The 18,868-nt window shown below is 46.2% G+C and overlaps 1 protein-coding gene across 12 annotated transcripts in view; it reads left to right on the forward strand.

Annotated features, from left to right (window-relative positions):
• Positions 1–18,868, forward strand: part of GATAD2B (GATA zinc finger domain containing 2B) — a 283,029-nt gene that overhangs the window by 145,469 nt on the left and 118,692 nt on the right. For all 12 annotated transcript variants that reach the window (XM_086947557.1, XM_086947560.1, XM_086947553.1 and 9 more), the window contains exon 2: positions 16,852–17,169. In XM_086947557.1, the coding sequence (XP_086803683.1) occupies positions 16,853–17,169 (317 nt within the window). In that variant the 5' untranslated portion in view covers position 16,852. The remainder of the gene's footprint in view (positions 1–16,851; positions 17,170–18,868) is intronic.

An 18,868-nucleotide genomic window follows, 5' to 3' on the forward strand; every position in this document is an offset into this window, starting at 1 on the left:
AGATGGAGGAGTCTCGGCGTTCAAGGGCCCGCTCCGTGGAGTGGGTGCCTAGGTTGGCTCCACTTTTCCCTCCTTTCCCAGGGCCGGGAGCAACCCCCTCCTAGTTGAAATCTATTTATGATGCTATGTGTTCCATTTTTGGGATTTCTGACCCTGAAGGTGTACCTTCGGGCCCCACAGGCTCGGCAGAAGGAGTAGTTCCGTGGAGTTCTTCACTTTCGACTCAGGCCCCCAGGCCTCCGTTTGGATCTGTTCCTGGATCCGGACTGGCACCGGTCGTACTCACTCGACCTTCCCCGACGCCAAAACCCTCACCGGCAGCGATTCCCCTTCCTTGTTCCAGATGATACGGAGCTGGTTGGGCGTCCACGGATGTCGAGACTGGCGCGGATGGATCCGTTGGGCTCCATGCCATATCATGTTCCCTAGTCTGTAGGGCTAAGGTTCCTTTAGAAATCCCGCTTTTCATGGTGGAAATATACTGGTATGAGCACTTGTGTGATGCCAGTGGCTTGGACACCTCCCCAGAGCCTGACATGCTGTCTCTCCCTAACCTGGCTACCGAGGAGGGGGCTTCATTGCAGTAGTGGTACGAAGGGCTGCGAAGGTCTTGGACCTGCAGCTTCCCACTGTAGCAGTCAAAACCAATGTCTTCTTGGAGGTCCTGCAGTCTGATGTCTCCACATCGGAATCCTTGCTGCCATTTAATGAGGCCTTGACAGTTGTCCTACTGGGCACCTGGTCCAAGCTCAGCACAGGGGCTAATGTGAACAGAACTATCACCTGCTGCCATCAACCTGTGCCTGGGCAACCCAAGATTTTCTCTATAGTCACCCAACCCTGACAGTTTGGTGGTCCAAGCCTCTACTTCATGCGGCACAGTCCCCTTCCGCACCCTCGGATACGAATCCAAAAGGCTGGATAGCTGTGGTGAGAAGATTTTCTCTTCCACCAGCCTTGCATTGCGGTCAGTAAACACTGCATGCCTCTTGGGCAGTTATTTCCATTTGCTCTGGGAAACGGTTGCACAGGTGCTGCCACAAGACCCGTAGGAGACTCTGGCTGCCCTCTTCCAAGCTGTTGTAAATGGGAGAGATGCAGCAAAGTTTGCCATTCTCTGTGCCCTAGACGACACGGACGTTACAGCTACGACAAACCAGACCTCAATGTCATACAGAGTCGACCCACTCCACCGATCGGTACGCAGGGGCACTGCTATAAAAAATATTCCTGATCTAGCCTGATGTCTGGAAGTTTCTAAGGTAAGGAATCTGCGCCTTGATCATGTCTCTTACCAGATAAGGCGTTACTGAAGATAAGTCACTTAGCCGTCGGTACACACATCCATGGTACACATTCCAGGTCTCGATGACTGTGTTGCCTCTGAGTTCTTTTGATCCAGTCCAGTCATCCTCATATCTCGGGTATCAGTGATCCCCCTCAGACTGCAGCTGCAGAAAACGCAATGCCATTTGTGGGTACGTAGTTCCAAGCCAATTGCTTCACTAACCAGCACCTGGACAGTGGCTCCTTCTGGTCCATCTGGATTGACCCGATGGATCCGGAACGAGCTTCTCGTTTATGAATGCAAAAATGAGTTACACTTGTCTGTTAATTAGAGACAGCATTAAAACACAGTCGTCGAGGTATATTTATTTAAGCTTAGCCTGAGAGATACAAACCATTCAGCTTCCAAGTATACTCTGCTAAACAAAGCTGACGTAATCCTTTTTTACCATTTAAACATCGTTGACATATATGGAATAGATGAGTAAGACGTGTGCACAAACTAAATATGTACGTTCAGCTGAAGAAAACATTAACAAGAATCTTATCAAAGTATGAGTACATTCTTATAGTACTGAGGACAGGTGCGGTTTCGAAATCTGCTGTTTGTCATCCTTTACGAAAACAAAAGAGAAGCTACACAAATAAACAGTTCATGAAGTTTTACCCTCACTCGCCTAACTGCAAAAGTCAGGGTTTGTAGCTGCGTGGCTCATTAAGTCAAGTTGACAACACAACTTGGAATAACAGCTAGTTGTTCGATATCACATTTATGCTCCTACATTTGGTTTTAGTTCTGTTCCAGGAGCTCGAGCATAAAGAGCCATACTTGTGATTAGTTCGATCAGTTAAAGCCTGTCCCGCAGAGTCCCTCCCACATCAAGGGGCCTAGATCATTTATGTGACTGGACTGCATATAGATCTGTAACTTCCCTTAAATCAAAGGATTATATCTTTGATCTGTGCTTTGCTCTGATCTGCTTCGGCTCATCAAAATCGGTTTTCAGGATCGGTTAGTACACACCCTCCATCACGCCAAATGTAAAATCTGTCATTGGTAGTGTATTTTGATTTGCATCAGTACTAACAACCTTCATTACTCCTACCTGCAATTATTTCAGCCTTCCAGTCAAGGATCATTGCTGTAATGAGTCGTATCACTGATTGTTGGTTTAACATTGAGATCCGTCACATCCCCTCTAAAGTGACTCTTGTCGTTTGTTCTATATTAATGTGTTCCCCCTCATTCATCAAGGTTGCTACATAAGATTTTTCGTCTTTTGATACGCAATAGTTACTCATATATCAAATCAAATATGTAATTCGTTCTTTATTTAGATATTATTGCCCCTCTGCTATCAACAGTATTGCCCCTCTGCTATCAACTATCATGCAAGAGTTAAAAAAATATTTTTGCTGAATCCTAGGAAGCAGCTTTCTTCACGAAGATTGGCTGGTAAATCATTCCAAAGTTTGGGGCACAGCCTCCTACTAGGGACTTACTGATCTATGGGACTGGAAAGAGTCTCACAGAAGAGGAGTGCAGGGAGCTGAATGGCATATAGGTTCTGAGTTTGTGTTGAATATAAGGACCTGTACCTAGAAGGCTTGATGGCTACTTTACCAATACACTTGTAAAATGATACACCTTTCAACAGAGAGCCAGTGAAACTCGGACAGAAGATGTGAAGTTGATGAAAATCGAGGGAGCTGTAAGAGCACAAAGGCTGCAGTGTTTTATATAATTTGAAGTTGTTTGATATGGTGTATATAGAAACCTAGATTTCCCATAGTCTGGGCATGAAAGAATGAAGGCCAGGACCATAGTCAAAAGTAAAGAAATGCAAAATGTTGTAGCCCGGCTGCATGTAATGATAACTGCTAGAAGCATTAAAAAAAATATAAATAAATAATGCCTTAGCAGAATCAAGGAAGACACCAAGGGCCAGATGTATGACCATTGGCATTAGCTAGTCGCAAATTGCGAAAAATTGCAAGTCGCAATTTGCGAGTCGCTAATGCCAATGTACAACAGTGTCAGAGACACTGTTTGCGATTCCTAGTGGGGTCGCAAATTGCATGCCTCATGAATATGCATGAGGCACTCGCAATGTGCGACCCCATTGGGAATGGCTGGTGTGAGAAGTTGGCCTGGTATATGCTGTCCACTAATTAAAGTGGGCACCTTGCACTTGTACAAACGGCCCTTATGGTAGCTGCGGAGAGCAGCCTTCAGGCTTAATCTTGAAGAAATGTAAAGCAGCTTGTTTTACCAGAATATCACCTCCTGTATTAATTAAATGAAAGGAGAACCATACAGTAGTTATATAAAAATATGTATTCATTAATATAACACTCTCCAGGATCCTCTACCCGAGGATAGAACACAAAGCACAGAATACGAGATCAATAGAATAGTTGTAAGTAGCACAATAAAAAATGGGCTCCAGGGGTAGACCAAACCATATACTAAAATAGTGGTATAACAACCACGACTCTGGTCAAGACAAAGTCTGGAACATGTAGAATCGTTGGGACCCCAAGGAACCACCCAAAGTGAGTAGATAGGGACCCCACGGAGGTCGGGTGCAGTGTGCTAACACGACCGCAGGCTCTGTACAATTTTATGGGGAAGTTGCAGGTAAAATTTTACAGTTTGAGGACCCTTCTGGGAGGACGTAGAGGAAACCTTTTGGAACTTAAGAGGTTGGAGAGCCACCCCACCCGTGGATACCATAGTACCTGAGTTACCTATCACAGAGGAGCCGGGTGCATAGGTCTGTAGTGGTATTAGAAACCTCTGTCGTTCTCAAAGGAGGACTGCGAAGAAGTGCTGCTGCCTCAAAGGTGAAAAGGGTCCGGTGGAATCCCAGCCGGAATTCTATAAGAAAGGAACCTGAAAGCAGACAGGACAGAGTCAGGATCACTTCAGAGTGACCAGGGGCTCGGGAGACGAACACCCACCGATGTTGGGTGATTCAGGTGCGAAGAAGGAATGCTCAACTCTGCAGCCGCGAGGACCTGGAAACATAGACGACCAGGAGCCAGATGTGAGCTGTCCCACGAAGGATGTTGATTGCTGAGGGGTCGTGTCCGGCTAGAGCACCAACGAGCCTTGACAAAAGCAAACCACGTAGGAAGGTCAAGCAGGGTGCGGTGTGGACAAGGAAGGTCCAGGGGACTCCCCAAGCAGTGGGGAGTCGGGGCACGTCTGGACCAACCAGGAAAGCCCAACAAAATTCAAGATGACCTTCAGGAGAACCCACAGGCCGAATGACCAGGAGTCGCAAGGGGACCTCGAGCAAGATTACAAAGCACCAGCTCACGAGCACTCGGTGCGAGGAGGCTTGAGTTCTTTGGTGGAAATACTGCTCAGGGTTGGGACCACAGGGAGTCCAATGCACAAGCTCAGGAATCACCAACAAGCATATGCACTTGCAAATAGAAGCGGTGCACAGGGGTTCAGGTTATGCAATCCCCACAAGGGATACTGGCCTCAAACTTGCTGAAAAGGCAGATCAACCTCAGGGAACTTCGAAACCTACCTCCTGTGTCGCTGGAGTCTTCAGAGTTCGCAGGAGCAGCAGATCGGTCAGTTGTGTTGAGGTGCATACGAATGCAGGGGAGTGACTCCTTTACCCCAAGGGAGATTCTTCAGTGTTCATTAGTGCACCACAGGTCCTGCACGGAGCCTGTATGGAGCAAGGGCACAGACAAAGCTTTGGACGGAGAGGGAGACCAAGTCGGGCCCAGTCAAAGTCCAGCGAAGCCCAGAGTGTCCAGAAGGTTGAAGGTCAGTGGTTCCTTCTCGTAGAATCTTGTCCACGTAAAATCTAACTAGCTACATTCAGGTAAGCCCTTATTTAACCACAGGAGGGGGTTGGACAGATTTGGGGACCCTCCTAGGTGAGGGTCAGGACAGAGGGGTGGTTACACCCATGTCCTTTGTCCAGTTTCGCGCCAGAGCAGGAGCCAACAGCTCCCAGAACTGGTTTGAGCTGGACTAAGCGCAGGGACACCAAATGTGCCCCAGGTGCAGACTTTCAGGCACTCTCGGAGTCCACCCACCCAGCCCCAATACACTAATTCCTGTCTGGTAGGTGGTCACACCTCCCTGTGACAGGATGCCTTTTGTGCTGCCTTCCTCTGCTCGAGCTTGGCTCAGCAGCAGGAGGGCAGAAATGGTTCTCTGGTTAGTGGCATCCGTTTTGTGCTGTCCGGGTCGAGAAAGCTGGCACCGGATAGACCAGTGACCCCACGAAGCTGGCTTCAGAAGGATGGAATCATACCTCCCACACCGGTTACCGGCGTGGAGGTAATATTCCAAGGTGTTTGATACCAAACAGGATATGTTTCTATGCATCCGTTTTCGAGATAGCATTTACTGCGAGGTTATAATGCACCTCTACCTATATGTCCGGCTGAGTCACAGACAACCCAGGAGAATGGTCTCCGGAGGCTGCAGAGGGGCTCTGGTCATGCAGGGGCACCCTCTCACGTAAAACCCAGCACCCTGCCTTCAGGATTGATAAGGCCTGCTATAGGGGTGACGTACACATTTTAAGTGTAGTGACCTATAGATATAGTGAACCTATATCTAAAATAAGTGGTGCTAGCACCAGTTTACACAGGTTGCAGTAGGAGACCTGTAGTCCCATTTTGCATGGCCTCTCATGGTTGGCATAATACATGCTTCAGCCCAAGGGAGGCCTCTGGGGTACCTATGCCCAGGGTACATGGGTACCATATACTAGGGACTTATTAGGGTACCCCAGGCTCCAATCTAGAGTGTACCAAAGTACATGCATTACAATTTAAAGGAGAAAGCAGATAGACTGGGGTCATGATTAGCAGGATCCCAGTCAGACCAGTCAAAACAGTGCAACATCAAGCAACAAGTGGGGTAACCATGGAAGCAGATCCTACTTTCCTACAGCTGGCCCATCCAGGTATGGTGGCCTGCTGGGCTCAGCAGACCTCCATGTCTGGGGCTGCTTTTAACTAAAGCAGTTTTTTAAAAGTGCATCCCGTTTTCCTTAAAGGAAAACAGGAGGCATTTAAAGCAAGCATTTACAATGCAATGGTCTCGTCTTTGTTAAAGTTAGAGCTATTGGCATTGCTCATGACATTATTTTTGTTTTTAAAACATAAATAAATGGCATTGTCATTTACAATGCCAATAGCTTAATCTCTCGCAAATGCGAGACCTATTGCATTTGCACCCACACACACACACACAGAGCCACACGCACTCACCCACACAGAGTCATATCCACAGAGACAGAGCCACATCCACAGAGACAGAGCCACACACACACACACACACACACACACACACACACACACACACACACACACACACACACACACACACACACACACACACACACACACACACACACACACACACACACACACACACACACAGCCACACACACACAAAGACAGAGCCACACACACACACAGACAGAGCCACACACACAGACAGACAGAGCCACACACACACAGACAGAGCCACACGCAGACCGACAGAGCCACACGCACACAGACAGAGCCACACGCACACAGACAGAGCCACACACACACACAGACAGAGCCACACACACACAGACAGAGCCATACACACACAGACAGAGCCACACATACACACAGACAGAGCCACACATACACACAGACCGAGCCACACATACACACAGACAGAGCCACACACACACTGAGACAGAGCTACACACACAGAGCCACGCACACAGAGCCACACACACACACACAAAGGCACAGAGACACACACACACACACACACACGCCGAGTGGGGACAGCGGACTCGCAGGCACTGTGGGCCCGCTCGGCCCCGGGAGCATCTGGCCACGAGGAGGCAGGAGGCTGACGGTGGGGGAGAGCTGCGGCACGTGCAGGCTCGTCTGGCGGAAACGCAAGGCAAGCTGGAGAGCGCTCCTACCGTCATGGTCACGCCGCTTCTTTTAATACAAACAAACATCGGGCAGCAGGAGTCTGTAAGTCCCATCCTTTGCAGACTGGGGGGCATGTTTTTCGAGGATAGAAAGAAACGAAAAAAAATACGCCCCTCAATCCGAAAAGGATGGGGCTTAGCTTCCAAAAATGAGGTCACAGAAACCTCTTCTCCAATGGCTGGCCGCCGGTTAGGGAGCCAGGCAATGGAGAAGAGGGGCAGGTTTTAGCCTCGCTACTCTGAGACATAAGATCTCGCCAGCGTAGCCTATGCTAGCCGAGACCTAAAAATGTTTCAGCCAATCTTGATCACAAATTGATCATGGCTTTTTTCAGGACCTAGTTATAATTACTACTGCAGAAATAAGTGAGTGAAAACTGTCACATAAAAAGTTTCAAAACAATTGGAACAATACAACCAACTTATACCTGTGTAATACTTTTGGTAGGAACTACAGGGATATGTGGTATACACCCTTATTAAATTGGGAGGACTACCCTCCGCTCCTGGTAACAACTCAGGGCGTGAGGCAACGCTCTGTCCGTCGCTACCTCGGACCCGATCCTGGTTGTCACGAGAAGGTATTTGTTTACACCAATTTAATTTAACAAGTGGGAAGATGCTGTGTCTTTAGACTATGTGTGCCAGGACCTTGCGGTTCTGGGCGGACTCAATAGGAGAATTATTTAATCAGCTGGAAGGTGTTAAAGTGTAGTTATTAGCGGTTATGACGTGATGAGATGGCAGTATGCGTGTTTTACGCTTTAGAATAAAGACATCTATTATTGAGTTCCATGTGTGACATGTTCTTTTGCATGCTCCCGGGCTAAGGAGGAGACGACAAAAGGCCCTTTGCAGAGGTTAAATGGTCATCTTTCAGTAGGTTATTTTTGTATTTGGTTGTTAAACTGGTACTAATCAGGTGATATATTTGCTAGGACCACACCATTTCCATGTATAAAAAATTAAAAAGCAACGAATACTATATAAATTGCCCACTATGTCGCATAATTTGCCTTTGCCATCTGCATGCTTTAATCAACCCTGCCGCATTATTTAGCACACCCGTGCCTCATAATTACAGTGGCCCTGCCTATATCGGCCAGTCCAACCACTGCTTTCCTGCAACCCATCCATTCAGAACGCAATAGAAAGGCCTTCGCAGTCAACTAGCACAACCTAATATCACCGTCCGACTCAGGTATAATGCTTCGGTCCCTGGATGGTTGCATTACTTGACTTCTGCCAACAGCCAAGTCCAGCGCGCTCTAAATAGCACAATTAATAGCAGGCGAGATTAACTCAGCTGGCTACGAACCTAAGGTGAATCAGTATGCAGCAAATAATTGCTCAGACAGTGGCTGTTTACACTGCAGAGGCACGTTCGGACTCTACAGCCAATAAGCACATCAGAATTCCCAGAAGCGCATAGGATTGGCTGAGATGCAGCAACAAGTTTAGTCGTAAGCAACGTCATGAGTCACTTCCAATGGACGGCCAGAATATGCTCAGTCAAGGGATTGGCTGTCGTACTTCCCGAAAGTACGGAAATTACTAATGGACAAATAGCATCCTTTAAACGATTAGTAATGGACAATCAGCCGAATTCCTGTACAGTGTATGTAAGTAGTGATCAGGTTATTCTTTAATTCTCAGGAGTTCTTGGTCAAAGGGATGGAGAAAGATATATAATCACTAGTCACTACGTGCATGTCTGCCAAGATTTCGGCGGGCTTATGTGTTGTTTCCTTGCCGCGAGTATAAATAATACTCTCTCTAACTGTGACGTTTTTAACACAATTGCCTTGTAGTAACCGACCATGGTACAGGCCGTCTCCCCGCTAGAACGCCACTTTCATTCAATTTTCTTTCAGTGCTTCTGCGATTCCACGCACCCTACTCGTCACAGATTCCTTCCGAGATTTGCAGATTGCTACAGCTTTCCTTCCATTTGGTGTTTGCACTTCTTCCCACTAGGTGCCTGCAGCAATCCATTTGTTGTTGCTGCACTTTGTATACTCGCTCCCGAGGCTCCTCCAACAGTCCATCCCTCCAAGCTATTGCAGCACTTTCTCTCCCCTAAATTCCGCAGCGCATCCTCGCTGCCAGCGTTTCCGTAGTGTCCCCCCAACTTGGTTCTGAATTGATTATAGTGCCCCCGCCCTACTTACATCACTCTTCTTTCCTCCTGAATTCTGTAGCCATGCTCGTATTGTATAGTTTCTTTCCTCCAGGCTCCCCTTCTCCAATATCCAAGGTCACTCGTTCTGGGTTGCACGTAATTTATTCCGCACCCGGTAAATATTAATGCTTAGTGCTTTAAGTGGGATACAAACCAGCATCAGGCAGCAGGAGTCTGTAAGCCCCGTCCTTTGCAGACGCCCCTCAATCCGAAAAGGACGGGGCTTCGCTTCCGAAAATGGCGTCACAGAAACCTCTTCTCCAATGACTAGCCGCCGTTTATGGAGCCAGCCAATGGAGAAGAGGGGCGGGTTTAAGCCTCGCTACTCTGAGACATAAGATCTTGCCAGCGAGACTGCATATGCGCAGCCTACGCTAGCTGAGACCTAAAAATGAAATGTTTTCGTTTAATTTTTTAAGGGCAGGTAGTGGACCACTGCCTGCCCCCCCAACAATATTTTCCCCTGCATTCACAAAGGGAAAGGGGTCCCTGGAACCCCTTTCCTTTTGCGAGTGCTGTACCACCCTCTTGAAATGGGCAGTAAATTGCGAGTGTTTTGGGGTCGCAAAACAGTCTTACATAGGGTAGTGCGTCGCTATTAGGAAGGGACACCCTTGGAACGCCTCTTCCTAATAGCGAGTCACAAATCCTGTTTAGTCGCAAATAAATTGCAACTTGCTAAATAGAGATTGTACATGGCCCATTGGTATTTTTGCGACACGTTTGCGCATGCAAAAATGGGTCTTAAATCTGGCCCCAAGATTTTTTGCAGATTCTTGAGGGATGTTTGCGAGGCCTAGATCTTAAGGCAAAATGGTCGAGAAGTACATGGATAAAGTGCCACCCACTATCAGAACCTTTGGGCTTCAACTTGCTTTTCCTTATTCAGGCAGCTATTCCTCACAGGCATGTAAAAGTTCAGTGTGGCAAATGAATGCAGATTAACATTTATTGCACCCCACTTTTTAGGTTGAAGCCTACCAGACAGTGCAGCGGTCTGGTTTACTAACAGCATCTTGGGGACATTCAGAAAGCTTCCTTGGGAATACATTCAACCCATAGCTTACCATTGGCTTTCCTTTCTATATGTAGGCTGTATTTCTTTTAGGCTGTCAAACTTGAGTTTGTCCTTTCCGTTGCCCAAACCCTGTTTACTGTGTTCTTCCACCAGTATTGGAATTCTGTAAACAGGCCTTTAAATCCTTTTCTTATTTTACATTTGCTGTGCATTTTAGGACAGAGGACACATTTCAAGTCCTGTCTTCCTTGTAGCTTAGTGTTTACTTTTCTTTCTCTGACTTCAAAGTAATATGCTTTATGTGACAATCATGCTGTCTACGAGGGGAGGTCTTGGTGAAGGCTGTACGATGTTATTTTGTTTGCTAGCACACAACACAATTTGCGCTTAGAGACCGGTTGGTGATTTACGCTATATAAATTCCTGTACATTTACATTTACAATTTAAATGTCTGTAAATGAGCAGTCAAGATATTTCAAAATATATGAGATATAGAAAAGCACAAATGAATCAAATTGTTTTGTAATTCTAAAGTGTGGTGGAAACAAAAATGTAATATAATCAAAACAAATCAAATCAATACACTAGTTGATGACATTTCCAAACATTGTTTGTGCGTGTTATACTTTTATCAATAAAACAGTATGTCTGTGCTAATGTAATGGTCATTTCAATCGAAGATGTCTTGTCTGTATTGGTAGTGCACTACCACACCATGCATACTCCACTTTACCCCACTCAACTCTACTCTGCACCACTCCATACTACTCCACTCTACACTGCGTCACTGCACTCTACTTTGCACCACTCCACACCACCCTGTGCCGATACACTCTTCCCCAAGCTACAAGCTACTCTCCTCTGCACCAGTGCACTCTGTACCACTGTACTCTACTCAGCTGCACTCTGCCGATCCACTCTAATCTACTCTGTAGTCTACTCCACTCTACTGTGAACAACTCCAATCTACTCTACTCCACTCCGTATCACCCCACTTTGCGCCACTGCACTCTACACTACTATACTCTACATTACAGCACGTAAAACCACACCACTGTATTCTACTCTGCACCAACGTACTCTATGCCACTCTGCGCCACTGCACTCCACACCACTCTTATTATACACCACTGCACTCCAACAGTTTACTCTGCAACACTGCACTCTTCATCATTCCACTTTACCCTTCACCACTCCACTCTACCCTATTCTACTTTACGCCACTGTACTCTGCAACACTGCGCTTTATGTCATTGCACTCTACTCTGCGCCACGCTACTCTACGCCACTTTACTGTACGTCACTGAACTACGCCGTTCTGCTCCGCATTACTCCACTGCACTCTGCACTGCATGCCATTCTACTCTAAGCCACTCTAAATTACTCCACTGCACGCTACACCACTCTATCCACTCTGTGACACTTCACTCTACGACATTCCACTGTAATCTACCCTGCGCCACTCTACTCTACGTCGCTGCACTCTCTACCACTGCTGTCTACACCACTTTACTCAAAACCAACACACTCTACTGCAATCTATTCTGCACTACGCCACTCTACTCTATACCAATTTCTTTGTATGGCACTTTACTCTGTAGCACTCTTAGCCACTGCCCTCTACACCAGTGCACTCTACATCACTCTACACCATTACAGTCTACTCTGCATCTCAGCATTTGTCACCATTCCTTTCCACCACTCTACTCCCCACCACTGCACCCTACTTTGCACCACTCCATGCTCCTCTACTGCACTCTAAGCCAGCCAAATATACCTTGCACCACTGCACTCTGACACTGCACTCTATGCCACTTCACATGTACTACTGCACTCTTTGCCATTGTACTCTACACCACTCCAGTGTAAGCCACTCCACTCTACTCTGCAACACTCCACTCTTCAACATTGCATTCTGTACCACTCCACTCTGACAATTCCCTCTATGCAACTGCACTGTACCCTGCCCCACTATACTCTACCCTGCACAACTCTAGTGTAAGCCACTTCACTCTATTCTGAAACCATCTACTTTATGCAACTGCACTCAACACCACTCTGCATCACTCTACTGTACGCCACTGCGCTACCCCACTATATATTACTAAGGACCACTATACTGTACCCCACTGTCCTTTCTTTGCCAACTCTGCTGTGTCACTCCACTCTGAAAGTCTGCACTCTGCGCCACTGCACTCAACACCACTTTACTCTGCACCAGTACACTCTACGCAACTGCACATTATGCCACTCTACACCATTGTGCTCTACGTCACTGCACTCTGTTCTACTCTGCACCACTGCTCTTTGCGCCACCACACACTGCACCAGTACACACTATTCTGCACCACTTAACTCTGTGCCTCTCTAAGCCAATGCACTCTAAGCTTCTACACTCTATCACTCCACACCATTCTAATCTATTAAGCTTCACAGCATTCTACGCCACTGCTCTCTATACCACCCTACTCAACAGCACTCTGCCACTCCACCCTGAACCAATCCACTCTCTCCTGAACCACTCTACTCTGAAACAATCTACTCTGCCACTGCACTCCACTCTGCTGCACTCTACGTCACTGCACTCTACCTCACTTTACTCTAAACCAATGCACTCTACGTCAGTCTACTCTGCACCACTGTACATTATGCCACTTCACACTTTGCTACTATACTCTGTGACAGTCCACTCTATGATGCTCCACCTTGACGCTCTACTTAATTAGACTCTATTCCTCTCTGACACTCTACTCTATTCTATTCTGTCAATCAATCAATCAATCAATACATTTATAGAGCGCGCTACTCACCTGGGATGATCTCAAGGGGCTGAAGGGAGGGGGGTGCTGTTACAGCTCGAAGAGCCAGGTCTTGAGGTGTGAGGCTGGTGGAGCGGAGCTGGCGGGTGGGAGTGTAGAACGAGAGGCGGTTGTTGAGGTATTCGGGCCCATGTCGTGTTGTGCTTTGTGTGCGTGGGTGAGGAGCCTGAACGTGATCCTCTTGCTGACAGGGAGCCAGTGCAGGTTTCTCAGGTGGGGTGTTATGTGGCTGCGGCGAGGGATGTCGAGGATGAGTGGTGTGGAGGCGTTCTGTATGCGCTGAAGTAGTTTCTGAAGTTTATCTGTGGTTCCTGCAAACAGGGCGTTCCCGTAGTCCAGTCGGCTGGTGACGAGGGCCTGGGTGACTGTCTTTCTGGTTTCGGTGGTGATCCACCTGAAGATCTTTCGGAGCATGCGCAGGTTGTTGAAGCATGACGATGAGATGGCGTTGACTTGTTTGGTCATCGTGAGGGAGAAGCCCAGGATGAATCCTAGGTTGCGAGCGTGGTCCGTGGGTGTCGGTGCGGTGCCCAGTGCCGTGGGCTACCAGGAGTCGTCCCAGGCGAATGGGGATTGTCCGAGGATGAGGACCTCCGTCTTGTCTGAGTTGAGTTTCAGACGGCTAAGCTTCATCCATTCCGCGACGTCTTTCATTCCTTCCTGGAGGTTGGTTTTGGCGGTGGCTGGGTCTTTGGTGAGGAAGAGTATCCGCTGGGTGTCGTCGGCGTAGGAGATGATGTTGAGGTTGTGATTGCAAGCGATGGCGGCGAGGGGGCTCATGTCTATATTGAAGAGGGTTGGGCTGAGCGAGGAGCCTTGGGGTACGCCGCAGATGATCTTGGTGGCCGTGGAGCGGAAGGGAGGGAGGCGGACTCTCTGGGTTCTGTCGGAGAGGAACAAGGTGGTTGGTTGGTTGGTTGGTTGATTGCTTTATTTCGATATGCATATATCATAAAAGCGATACAAAAGATTAAAACAGCATGTCGAAAAAAGTATGACTGTACAATAAGTAGAAAACATTAAAACACATTAAAACATCATAAATTAGTTAAGAGGAGATTAAATTGATATGGACAGTCTTCTAAGTCTAATCAACCAGGCCCATTTTAAAAACTTGGCAACGGCACAAACAATCGGGGGGGCTGTGTTAGTTAATAGAATCCGAAGGGCGACAGAGTGCTGGCGAGTACCCAATTCTCTGCAGATAGGACCAAGCCAACGTGATCTTGGTCGGCCGTAATCAGGGCATTCAAAAAGAAAATGTGGCACAGTCTCTGGTTTATCGGGACAAGGTGATCCAGTCCAGGGCTTTTCCTTGGATCCCACTGTTGTGGAGGCGGGTTATTAGGGTGCGGTGGGAGACGGTATCGAAGGCGGCCGAGAGGTCTAGGAGGATGAGAGCGGTTGTATCCCCGTTATCCATCAGGGTCCTGATTTCGTCGGTGGCTGCAATGAGGGCGGTCTTGGTGCTATGGTTGTCTCAGAAAAGTGGTTCTGCCACTCTTAGAAATCAAAAATATCTTTATACACTTGTGTCTCTCCAACCGAATGAGAACAGTCACTTAATGAAAGAACGAATTACACCTTAAGACCAAACCAAAAAAGTAAAACGCTTGTATTATTATGCACAATATATTTTTATATCAGTATTTAGAAAGGTGAGTGTAAATCCTTTAAAGTACATATATTTATATACACACAGAACAGTTATTCTGCAATAACATTTAATACTTAAGTGAGCACAAACATTTAAATATATACATGTCACGACACATTACACACAATACATGGACATATACTACAAAGAAAAATTATATCTGAACACAGTGCAAAGTTTTTGGAAAAAAGAAGAAATATCAGCCCAGTGAGCGATTAATCAAATTATTTCTTTGTTATCCTGGACGAATATCAACACTTGGCAATAAAGCGCCGACGTTTCGACCCCCGTGAAATGAGCAATATTAGAACCGTCTTGGTGGGGTCTTCCTCAGGACTAACTATAAGATCTGTGTAGGGCTTCCACCCTGTCAAATGTTCGTGGCACGGTAGTCGTAGTCGCATGTTTACTAGTGATCATGTCACTTCAACAAGGATATATCTTGTGAGTCATTCCTCCGGCATCTGGCGCACGGGGCTCCATGGGGAATTTGAAGCAAAAGGGGGGGGGGGTGGCTCAAAGGGGCCTTCGCCTCCTCACACGACCCTCCTGACGTCTTCCAAGGCCTGTTAATCGCCTTTGGAAGCTGGATATTAGAAGTATTCCTTTAGATTATTCCTTTAGATTAGGAGTGACGGGCAACCCTCGTCCTCCGTGTCTGTGAAGTCAGTTTGACTTCACAAACAGACACGGAGTTGAAGTGACATGATCACTAGTAGCAGGCGACAAGGACTACTGTGCCATGAAACGTCTATGCTTTATTGCCAAGTGTTGATAATCGTTCAGGATAACAAAGAAATAATTTGATTATTCGCTCACTGGGCTGATATTTATTCTCTTTCCAAAAACTTTGCACTGCGTTCAGATATAATTTTTCTTTGTAGTATATGTCCAAGTATTCTGTGTAATGTGTCTTGACATGTATATATTTAAATGTTTGTGCTCACTTAAGTCTTAAATGTTATTGCGGAAGAACTGTCTGTGTGTATATAAATATATGTACTTTAAAGAATGTACACTCACCTTTCTAAATACTGATATAAAAATATATTGTGCATAATAGTACAAGCTTTGCACTTTTTTGGTTTGGTCATAAGGTGTAATTCGCTCTTTCATTTAGTGACTGTTCTCATCCGGTTGGAGAGACACAAGTGTATAAAGATATTTTTGATTTCTAAGAGTGGCAGAACCACTTTTTGCTTATAAAATTAATCCCCAGGTTCTGAACTAAACTGGGCTACCCCATTTTTTTATATCGTTTACAGACTAAATAAAGCATACCATATAACAACAGAAGTAAAAGGTCCAGTCCTCATGGAAGGTTATCAATGAGGACAAGGCGGTACTAAGGAGCGACTAACCAGCCTATTAACGAATCAGAAGCCATCATTTACAAAGGAAAATGCGCAGGCCAATGAAAAATTTGGGCGGAGCTTTAAGTCAATACGCCAATACAGCTTGCCTCTTAGAGCAGCACATGAGCTGCCCAGGCTTCGCCTAAAAAGCACAATCCTTAGAGTTCTTTACATTAATGGAAAAGTAGTGGATTGTGATATGGGCTCTTTGAGACTCAACATGTAAATAGACACAATGTTATTTCTATGTTCTAAAAATGTTCCTCTAGTTGACTGATAAATTGGGTCCATTTTTGTTGTGGGGCAGTTGAGCACTTCACAGATGCATTAGAAAGCCTGTCCCGGGTCGTTCCTTTTAGAATTCGAATTATTGATCCAGTTTGTAAATTCTGGTCTTCATTACATTGTGAACAGTCACCTTCAATTACACCATGTGTGAGAATGCTTGCTCCCCAGTTAACATGCTTATGAATGAGCATCCTATTCTGCATTGGTAGATCTAACTGACTTTCGATTTGTAATCTCCATGCCTAACATTTATCCCTTTCTTTATACCTTTCCAGGATGGACCGAATGACAGAGGATGCCCTGCGCCTGAATTTGCTTAAGAGGACCCTGGATCAGGCTGATGATCGAGATGATGTTCTGGCCAAACGGTTAAAGATGGAAGGACATGAGGCTATGGAGCGCCTCAAAATGCTAGCACTGCTCAAGAGGAAAGACCTGGCCACCATTGAGGTGCAGCATGAGCTCCCTGTAAAAACCCATGAGGAAAAACTGAATGGCAGTCTCAGGCCGCACACAGACTGTAGGACTGCAGGCCGGCCGTTGGGAAAGGAAAACATCAATGATGAGCCTGTGGATATGAGTGCGAGGAGGAGGTAGAGACCATGCACAGCAACAGTTTTGTCTTGGCGCACACTCACCTTTCTGTTTAATGTTCTGTAGTGATCATTGGAACCTGGAATTGAATCTTGATGGCTTTCTTAGCGGGCCTGTTGCTCGCCATGGCATGCAGTGTCTTGGGAGGCGGGGCAGTTTATGCTGGTCTGTTTTGCTTAATGATGGTGGTCGCTAGCAGAAAGACCTATACGTATATATAACTTTAAGTCAAGGTAGACTCAATTTAGACCCAATTTGCCACATATGAGTGAAGTTCTAGTGTGAACTGGTGGATGGATTTCTGTTTTTTGCCTTACACATTCTATCAGTGATACTGTTGTTTAGATGTGTATTTGGGACGCACAGCAGTGGTTGGGTTGGAATTTGACTACAACCATCGTTGCTATTGATAGAGTGTCATGTTTTGTGTTGAATTAGTCCAGTAAGGAAGACAAGTCTTTTTATTATAGAGAACATTTGTATATGTTTATAAATTCAGGAATGTGTTTTTAAAACTAAGGCTAGCACCTTCTTTCTGAAGATGGCTTGCTATAATTGCCAAATGACTCTTGGAAGTTACTAGAAATAAAAACACCCTAATCAATGTTTTATGCGCGCAGGAGCCAATTAGCAGGTGGACTCAGAAGTATATTTTATATGGTGAGAAGGCAGAGTGAAAGCACAGCCACAAACGTAGGGTTCAGTGGGAAAATACATGATCTGAGAGATAAAATATTTGTAGGTATTTTAATCAAAGGAGTAAAAATGGGGTGGAACTGTGCTGCCTAACGGGCAGGTGAGGGCGCTTTATAAATCAACACTTCTTGTTAGGCTTCATAGTAGAAAGTGGCTGTGGAGGCCACTAAGGAATGAATGGGCAATGAATGCTAGCACATTTTTTAAATGATGGCTAGCATACACCTATAGAATTTACTGCACTTCTCCACATAAAGGTTTGTGGTTACATGTTCCAGCAAAGCCATCTAAAAGTATTTTCTAAATATACTTATGATTGCTGACCAGTTTCTCTGATTCATCTCCCATGTGTTGTATATCGCTGTGGTACTGGAGAATTAATAATGCAGATGCCTCACAGAGCATGTGGCTCCTCTGAAAGGAAGATGGGTTCGAATTTTCACCTCAAATGGAAGGTAAAAGCAATCAGTCTGAGAGGCTGGTGAGCTATATAGGGTAGGATGATCAGGATCCCAAGGGCAAGTATGTGGATTCACTGAGCAGGGCCCCAGCATCCCTTGAGAGAGCCTTCTTGTAGTGAGACCTGTCAGAATGTAATATGCCACTCTACTAAACAATAGACCAGTTAGGCAGCTGGTGTCGCAACATTTGTTGAATGTCTCGAGCAGTGCAACTTCTTGTCAGTCAGCCCTGCTTTTCTAAGCCTATATAGGCACCACAACAACACCTGTCTGCCAGTCTCTTTGTCAGGTAGGTCAAACCTCAGTGGGTGACCATCTGTAGGCAACTTGGCTCAAAGTTAGTGCGGTCCATAGACCTGGAAAAGTGCTTGATAGCTTGTCCAGGACACATCTGTCTGCGGTTAGGCTGAAAATGGGTTTCCTACCTTGTGTTTGGGTTTTATATACCGAATCCAGGGCCCTGGACCAAGACTGGAAAGGAGGTCTCTGTTTTCTGTGTATCCAATGAGTCTCCATGCAGGCTTGTTTCTTTTCTTTGCCC

This window comes from Lissotriton vulgaris, chromosome 12, assembly GCF_964263255.1.
Source record: "Lissotriton vulgaris chromosome 12, aLisVul1.2, whole genome shotgun sequence".
In the NCBI taxonomy this organism is placed as follows: domain Eukaryota; kingdom Metazoa; phylum Chordata; class Amphibia; order Caudata; family Salamandridae; genus Lissotriton; species Lissotriton vulgaris.